At 43.4% G+C, this 8,811-nt stretch overlaps 1 protein-coding gene across 2 annotated transcripts; it reads left to right on the top strand.

Annotated features, from left to right (window-relative positions):
* Positions 1-4,453: 4,453 nt before the first annotated feature.
* LOC136533205 (uncharacterized) lies at positions 4,454-7,517 on the top strand. Of its 2 annotated transcripts, none has more exons than XM_066525775.1 (4): positions 4,454-5,552; positions 5,641-5,742; positions 5,825-6,004; positions 7,305-7,517. In XM_066525775.1, exons 1-4 carry the CDS (start codon positions 5,451-5,453, stop codon positions 7,332-7,334), a joined length of 414 nt encoding a protein of 137 aa, XP_066381872.1. In that variant the 5' UTR covers positions 4,454-5,450; the 3' UTR covers positions 7,335-7,517. The 2 variants fall into 2 exon arrangements, with proteins under 2 accessions (XP_066381872.1, XP_066381871.1); XM_066525774.1 differs by having other exon boundaries at positions 5,819-6,004.
* The last annotated feature ends 1,294 nt before the right edge of the window (positions 7,518-8,811 follow it).

Raw genomic sequence — 8,811 nt, 5'->3', positions numbered from 1 at the left:
TTCTACTTTTATATTTGAAATACGAAACATCTGAAATGCGAAAGCGAAAACGGTAAAGTCGGACAAGAAAATGCGGATTCGATCAGATTAAATATAGAAAACGATGCGGTTCGGTTCGGGATATTTCCGTTCCGTTTTCATCCTTATCTCCAACGTACTAATAGTCATCTTCCTCATCGTCTTAAGTACGTGTACGCTGTCCAGTCATATGGGCAAACCTACACCGATGAACAAGAAGTTCAATTCATGTTTTAATTACCTAACAGGAGTACTACATTCATGCAAGAGCCAAAAGTAATATCTATATATTGAACTAGAAAGCAGCAACATTTCAGAAATCAATCTCCAAGAAATGTAAGTATTGGACATGTCCTAGAAATTGCAACGGCAGCAACAAGGTAGTAATAAAATCCTACTGAAAGCAGGCAATCCAACCAATCATGCTACCTAACTTTGGCTAAAATTAACTCAGGAAAAAGCTTGCAACAGAGAGTAGTTTTAGTTATCATTGTCTATTTCAGATTCAACAGTCCAAAATAAAATAAACAGAGAGTAGTTTTAGTTATCGTTCTCTTCTGGTATATGTTGGAGTCTAGCTGCGGCAGGTCATTCTCAACGTACTCAGCCACTCGAGAGTGGCTGGCCTATAATTTTATTAAAGGGTATGCAAAAAATAATATGATAAATCATAATTCAAAGATTAAGTTGAAAATTTCCAGTAATTACGATATAAATAATGTCAAATATATAGCAAAGACTTACCATGCTAGCACTTGGCTGACTTTCCACGAGTTGCGATATAAAAAAGTTGAAATTTAGTTTAAATACAGTTAATCAATCTTTAAGTATGCAAGGACTGCAGGACGATCTAAAAAACATGGGGTCATCTGTCATGCCATCATAGCCTGAGTGGGTTAATCATAGCACGAGTATGCAAGGACTGCTGACTCGAAACTCTTGCGTTGTCCTGCGTTAAGCTGTAAACGAGAACTCAGGAAGAAGCACAACCAATTTTGACTCTTACCAAGCAGCAAGGTTCAAAAAACCCTAGGCGCCAGGCAGGCGCTTGGCCACTATCTAGCGCCTAGGTTGACTACACGTAGATTAAACGCGATTAAACATTTTTTTATTTCTTTTTTATTTCTTTTTTGTTGTTGTTGTTGGGAGAGGTGCCAACACACAAATGATGCAGTGTATATCCAGTGACATTTATAGACAAACAAATTGCAGTATTTATACAAGTGAAAGAACACATTCTTGTCATTATCTGTGACAATAATTCATCAATCAACTTGCTGCCTTGCAGAGAATATAGTGAAGGATAAATTACCAGATATAAGCACCTGGTGGGACAGGGCTGTGCCGGCAACAACGCTAGGGGCCTATGCTCTGTTAGTCCAGTCTCCAGTAGTTAGACGTAAACTGCCGTAAATTTGGTAGCGCCTATGTTCTGGAACAGAGACGACCCCAACTCCACCGAGAGCAACCAGCAGTAGCAGATCAAGCAAGAAAGGAGAAGATAGCAAAGGCTGAAACCTGAAAGGCGTCACAGCGAACACGAGAGTTGGGGATCATCCGGATGGAGGCGCGCGCCCACGGACAGATCGGCAAAAAGCCACGAGAAACAAAGGAATCGCAGTCGGCGGCGGCTCTGATGCACGGTGGCGGCGGCTTCGATCAGATATATTCAGATCGCCGACAGAAGATCCGAGCTCCAAGTTTATGAGGGCGGCAATCAGCAGCAGAATGATCGGGATTGGACGGGGTTGCAGAAAGAGCATGGGCACAGACGAGATTGACCTTATCTACTCTGTTTTGGCGTTCCCATCCGTGGCCGCCCATGCTCTGTTTTCGCGGTTCCTGCCCTTGGCCGCCCGTGCTCTGCTTTCACGATTTCCTGCCCGTGGCCGTGCCGCGCTATTTTCCCGCACGTGAGCCCGCCCACCGACATGCCAGTGACGCCTAGCTCCTGCTTTTTCTCCGCTTATTACGCATCGCTTAGACGCCTGGGCCTCTGCGGACCTGTGGGTTGCGGCTGCAGATCAAGGCATCGCGTCTCGCTATCTCCCGGAGTCCGCGTGCGGCGGCAGGCAAACCGTCACCTCGACTAGGTTTTTTTTTACAGAATATAAACATGGCGTATTAAGATTTAGCAATTGGCTCCCTAAAAAAGATTTAGCAATCGGCAAGTCACAGAGACGAGAAGGGGAAAAGGATAACTCACCTCAGAAGCACCAGAAGGCTGGGAGGATGGGCGCGTGCATGGAGACAAGGAGATGAGGAGGTAGAGATGGCACGGGTGACGAGAGCAGGGCTGATTCTCCTCGCGATTTGCTGCCAGCGGCGGTGCGACGAGAAACGATGGCAACGAGCCGGCGACGCGAGGAGGACCGATGGAGCGATCGAATTCTTTTCTGTGACCTAGGCGCCCCCAGTCATTATATACTTGCTGTGATTTGGCTCTGTTTCGCGCTCGTACTCTCAGCCTGCACGCGCGCTTTTTTTCCCACACATACTTCATCTAAGAATTTACAATATTAACTCTTTTAAAAAAATAAATTTTTATTCCGGCATATGTAAGAGTTTTGCACACAACCATTCATTATTATAAAGTATGAAACTAGCCAGAAAAAACTCTAATTTTTTTGTATAAATAAAATAAAACAATAAATATAATATTATTGCTCTTTGAACTCTAGATTCTTTCCTATAAATAAATACTCACATTACTAAATTGTTGATGTAGCTTTGATTATGAATAAAATTAATTTATGGGTAGGGCTAGCGCCGGGACGTCCGGTCCTAGGCCTGCGTCCGGACACAGCTCCTGTGTCCCGTGCCCGCATTGCATCCCACGCGTTCTGTCCCGTTCCCAACCAGCGCCAGAGTCCGAAACCGCGACCCGTGCCCAGCACGGTAGAACCGTGCCCCCACGTCCATCCCGCATAACCACGCCCCCTGCCCACGCGCGCTACTTGTGGAGGCGTATGCAGGCCACAGGCGTCAGCACGTGAACCACGACGGCACACAAGCAGCAGCAGACGGATAGTGGTCTGCAACACAAGATCTACTTTTGAATCATTCAGATAAAACATTTACAACATACGTCTGAACACAGGTGAAACACTTAAAACAATGCAAGTATAGCCATTGCAACATGTGCAACACCATATCAACTTTTGAAACATCCAGATCAAACATTTGAAACAAAACGTCTAAAACACCTAAAACACTTGAATCATACGCTTGCAACATGTGTATATTACCATTACAACATATGCAACATCCTAAATCGACTTTTGCAATATTCAGATTAAACACTTGAAACATAAGTTGGAAACGCCTAAAACACTTCAAACACAGCGGCACCAGAAGCCATGGCCTACTTGGTTGGGGACTGCGGTAACTAGCAAGCTTAGGTCTAGAGAGAACGTCAAGGACAAACAGCCCAGCGTGCGCAAGCCTCCCCTTCCTGCAGTGGGAGATGAAGTCCAGACCAACGGTGACCTCCTCCTGGTGGCGCCGGGGTGGTGATAGCGTGGTGTCCGCCATGGCTGCAACGGGCAAGGTGGACAGGGGCGCGCTAGTGGATAGGGTCAAGGCACGGGATGGTGGCGTGGCGCGGCTGGCGATGGGGTGCGGCGTGGCATGGGAAAGGGCGCTGCGTGCGCAGGGGACGGCCGCACGGTGGGAGAAGGGGGCAGTGCGGCGGCGGACGTTTAATAGATACCAACTAAGTCCTCACCGACTATAATCATATATTAAAACTATATATGGTTAAGATCCTCAAAGAAAGTCAAGGAACTCAATATTTAACGACATCAATACGTGGGTATTATGAAAATTAAAGTTATGATATATTTATGAGTAAATATATCATAACATTACAATATAGGAAAAAATCTATCAAAAATACGTTTATTTCGATACAACCTTGATAGGATATTGTCATATTAGTACCGTCGATATTAATTTATGTTGTAGATGCCATGGTCACCGTAAAATAAATTATAGATTTTAAATTTTATAGAATGATATAATATAAAAGATAAATAGATATGTAATGTTTTCGTTCTTGCTTCTTCTTAACATTGACAACTTTTTTTCTTCTGGTTGCAATGCACAGGTAATTTTGCTAGTAAATATTTAAAAGCCATAACCAAAACTAAAAATAGAAACCAAAAAAATCGAACACTAATTTGGTTCTGAATTTTAACTAACCGAATTTTGCTCAGTTAACAACGTTTTAACCCTTGGTTACCGAAAACCCAAAAAATGTTATAGCAAATAGACTCAGAGAAATATATCAGCCCAACTGGCCCATTAAAAACCCCTAGTATATATAAACAACCGATCTCCTTACCCTCACCGCTCCTCCCTCTCTCAGCCGCCGCCCCTCTTCTCTATGTGCAGCCGCACGCAGTCCGGCTACCTCGTGCCGCCCCTGATCCTTCCCCACCCGCACCGCCCCTGAGGCCCTGATCCTTCCCCACCCACACCGCCCCTTCTTACCTCCCCGGTGGCCGGCGCGGAGGGCCGCACCTGCTTCTTCTTTAGGCAGCGGCCGTCAGTGCTTAGGCGCCAGCCGGCGCGGTGGGCCGCCAGTCGCAAACCACGGACAACGCGTGGGCCACGTGGAGCTGGTGGCGCACCTCGTGTCCTCGTCGGCGGCAGCGCGACTTGGTCGCGCGCACCCCGTGGGGCATCTAGTGAGCGGCGGCCTGGCGCATCCTGCATGCCAGTAGGTGCACGTCCCCGCGTGGCGGCCGAAGGTTCGAGCAACGTGTCCTTCCCCGGCAACAACAGTCCCCCTCTCCCCCGCAAGGTCCTTCCTGGTGGCAGCGCATCCATCCCAGCCCCAAGGTGAACCCACAGATGGGGCAGAGATGCTGCGGTAGGTGATGGCACACACATAGCAGGGATGTGGCTCCGGCCTCCGGTTGTCGGTGGACGAGCAGAGCAGGGAAGCTAGCTAGTTGTTCTGTGAACATCTCTCTTAATCATGTTATTTACTTCTATTTAATTTTTGCTGGTGATCCATTGATGACATTCTAGAACTGTCAGGAAGGGTCGAGCAGATAGTGATTGTCCAACTTTAATTTGTTTATTTTAGTACCTGCTTTAGGTTGTTAGGAGTTTATATGCAACCTTTTACACCTTCAAATTAGATGATAAGTGTCACAAAAATGGTTATTTGAATTTTCGGTAACTTGTGTAGCAAACAAGTAAATGGAAGCATATAAATAATCAATGTGGAGGCATTCCAAATGTAGTCCAAAGGAAGCTTGTGGCATAATGTCCAAAGGAACCTTGAAGTACATGCACGTGCTCAAGCTGCAGCTAGGGAAAAGAGCATTGCTTTAGAAGCGGAGGTTGACAAGCTCAAAGAACATATTGCGCAAGAAGCTGCAGAAAGGGAAAGGGAAAGGGAGAAAGAAGAAAATAGGAGGATGCGAGAGGAGCTGGAAAATGCTAAGATAAACTTAAGGGAAGAAATGAAGCAAGAATTTCTTAATATGCTAGCGCAACACAAAGAAGGAGCTATGATTATGGTATTAGAATAATTTTTTATCCTTTGTACTCTTGATAATCTTATGATTGTGATGCCTAATCTTTCACCCCCAATATTTCTATGTATAGAGTACCCTGCAAAACAATGCCAGTACACAAGTTGCACCAATCATAGAAGAGGAAGATGAGACCGGTGGACATGAAAATGAAAATGAAGATGGGTTACAGGAGGTAATGACATTATTTCACTATGTTCCATGTACCTTGAACTGTAGCTAAAATAGATCAAACAACTTGATGTTTGTAGACTCAGCCTGGAAGCGTTGTCACCATACAAAAAGGTGCACCAGCACCTACTCGCTCCACTAGAAGTATTGCACCTCCTAGTAGAGCTCTTTTCAACGAAAACACTGCAAATGTGACTACAGCGAAGACATATATCACTTCACAGCAGCTGATGAATAGGACAAGAAATAATCCCAAAAGGAGGAAGGTAACAACCAGCTAATTGGAATCTAAATTCTTGCATGATTTAATGAAATTTTATCAAATGTGACCTTCCTTGTTGAACTAGGAAATGTAGAAAATACATTGAACATGCGTGCTGAAAACTGCAGCTTGTGCATGTTTGATTGGGTGAGTTATTCTGAATAGTAATCTACCTTTTCTGTGATACTTGATAATACAAAAGTTGTAGAGGGTTTGGAGATGTTTGTCGTCGTGAAAGGTCATGATTTTAGACCTAGAGAATTAGAGTTATGAATTTTGAAAGTAGCCGGTCAGGTTTTGACCTTGGTCTGGACAGCAGTGGGTGTTTGTGTTTTTTTACCATGATAACTGCAGAATCTTATTTAACAAATAACTAGAAAGATGTAGAGAATTTCATGGGCTTTCCATATTGTTAAAGAATATAATTTTTCGTTGTCTACAACTCAAGTTATGATTTTTCTAATCAACTAAACTGCTGCTGCCTTAAAAATTCAGAGAAGGCAGCTGCTGTAACATATGCAGTAGCTGCATCTGATCCATTGAAAAGACCACGATGGATAGGATCAAAGCCGTATTTTCTTCTCCATCCCTCCCCAAGGCTTGCTGATAGACTCTGCTTCTTTTAGCAGAATTTATAAAGAGCAAAACAGAATGCATACATCTTATAATGCAATCAAATGAAACACAGCTGCATGTGTCTGCTAGACTGCTACAAAAACTTGTATTACCTAATAGAACCATGCCTTCAGTATGTAGCCTGCAAAAAAATATAGATTATCATTTGTAAAGTCAATTGAACTTATATAATTGACCTATACTTACAATGAAATTTTGCTAAAATTCCCAGCCATCTACGCTTTCAAGGAGTAAGGATTGCTGACATCTTGAACAACATTTAAACTCTAAATACAGAGACCAAAATAAAGATTGAGAAAGTAGAGAACAAAATATCAAGTTATTGTGAAAACACAGAATGCTATTTTCATGGAAAAACATAATTGTAATAAGCATACAATAAGAATTTGAGTAAAACTAGAAATTGATTCATACGTTTGTGGTTCTGGAACAATGGAACATGACTTCCATCTTTTTCATGGAAAAAGGAATTGCAGCAACTAGACCGACAACATTTGCTTATTTGCAGAATTGCAGTAGAACTTCAACTATGCAAAAGCTTGGTTGATGGCTTTTGTATATGAAATTAGAAATTAGAATCATTTTATATCTTCATCTCTTTACATTTGTGCAAAAATTAGTAAACTTCATATTGTTCTAATATCCCAATCATATTCTTTTGGCAATAGGTGGACAAGGTTTCAGTGGGAGGCTCATAATCAAGCGAGGACATAGCCGAGGAGATGACATGTTGGGCTGCTAGGAATTTCTAAGTGCTGCATAGATGTTAGGAAGTTTGTAAAAAGTTGTCAAATAATGAGTTAATTGTACACTTGTTTATGATTTTAGCTACTATTTCATGGGTTTGGCAACATATTGAATGATTAATTATAATAAATATATGTGGGTGCAATTGCTTTTGATATGGTTTATTGATTTGCAATGATGATTTATTAAACCAAAATTAAATGTTACTAGCATTGCAATAAAAGCTATACCTACGAGCCGTGATGCGTGGCAATATGATGTATGGCAATAGACTTATTTACGTTGCAAATAATACTATTGCCACAACATGACTATTGTTGCAATAACAATTAATCTTCCGCAACGAATAAAATTGTGTGGCAAATTCTACTATTCAACGGCACCGAGGTCATGGCAATAATGAACGGTATATCGCAACGAATAAAATTGTGTGGCAAATGATACTGTTGCAACGGCAACGCGGCCGTGGCAATAATGAACGGTATCTCGCAATGGATAAATTTGCGTGGCAAATGATACTATTGCCACACCAAGACAAGCATGGCAATAATGTATACTCTCTCGCAACGATTACATTTGCGTGGCAAATGATTTACTTGCCACGACACAACGGTCGTGGCAACAACACCTTAAGCAACAAAATTATAGCATGGCAATAAAAATCTATTGCCATGCTATCACTCATTGTATTTACCACCTCTCGCTACGAAGACAAACGTGGCAAGTGCTCGTATTGCCACGCCAATGAATGTTGCGATAACGTCCTATTGCAATGCTTTGCAACGTTGCAAGAAAAGCTAACTCTTGCAACGCCAAACTAGCAATGGTTGCAAGTTCTTATTGCAACGTGACTTTTTGCAACCATTGCCAACGAACGCGATTTCATGGTACGAACTACCTTTTGCAACAAAATTGGGCCTATTGCAAGGTTTTCTCGTCGTTGCGCAAGGGTTAGAAGTTTGTAGTGTTTCTTCAAGACTGGAGGACGTCGGTACCTGCAAAAATGCTATCTCGTCGACTGGAGGCAAGGCTTTACCATGTTCACCTGGTACGGTGAATTCCAGCGCCCACAATACTGTTGATGCCCAGAGGTACGTGGGGGGTCTTACCGTACGGGTGTTTTGACCGGCGCCTACAATACTGTAGAGGTAAATGTTGGCGCCTACAATACTATTTGTGGTAGGGCAGTTGTAAAGCACTGTTCCATAGGGTATGGTCCCTGGTGCCGTGGCTTGACTTGCGAGCCCCGTCTTGCCTTCCTTAGTATGCCTTCTGGTTCTTTCCGAGCGGGCGTCCCCGGTCGGATGGCCCCAGTCGGTACTGGCGCGCCAGTTAGAGAATAGCGATGGGCAGGGTTTTCTATGAACCCCGGTCGGAGACACGGGGTCGGAGTCAGAGGCGGTCCTCGGGTTAGGCTTTCTGGGTGGA

The sequence above is a fragment of the Miscanthus floridulus genome, unplaced genomic scaffold (genome assembly GCF_019320115.1).
Source record: "Miscanthus floridulus cultivar M001 unplaced genomic scaffold, ASM1932011v1 fs_80_1_2, whole genome shotgun sequence".
Lineage (NCBI taxonomy): Eukaryota > Viridiplantae > Streptophyta > Magnoliopsida > Poales > Poaceae > Miscanthus > Miscanthus floridulus.
This window is presented reverse-complemented; position numbering and strand designations above follow the sequence as displayed.

Coding starts and splice junctions, on each gene's coding strand:
- LOC136533205 (XM_066525774.1), top strand. CDS start 5,451: ATGCGAGAGGAGCTGGAAAATGCTAAGATAAACTTAAGGGAAGAAATG. Junction 5,553..5,640: donor AAGAAGGAGCTATGATTATG/GTATTAGAATAA, acceptor TTCTATGTATAG/AGTACCCTGCAAAACAATGC. Junction 5,743..5,818: donor ATGAAGATGGGTTACAGGAG/GTAATGACATTA, acceptor TGATGTTTGTAG/ACTCAGCCTGGAAGCGTTGT.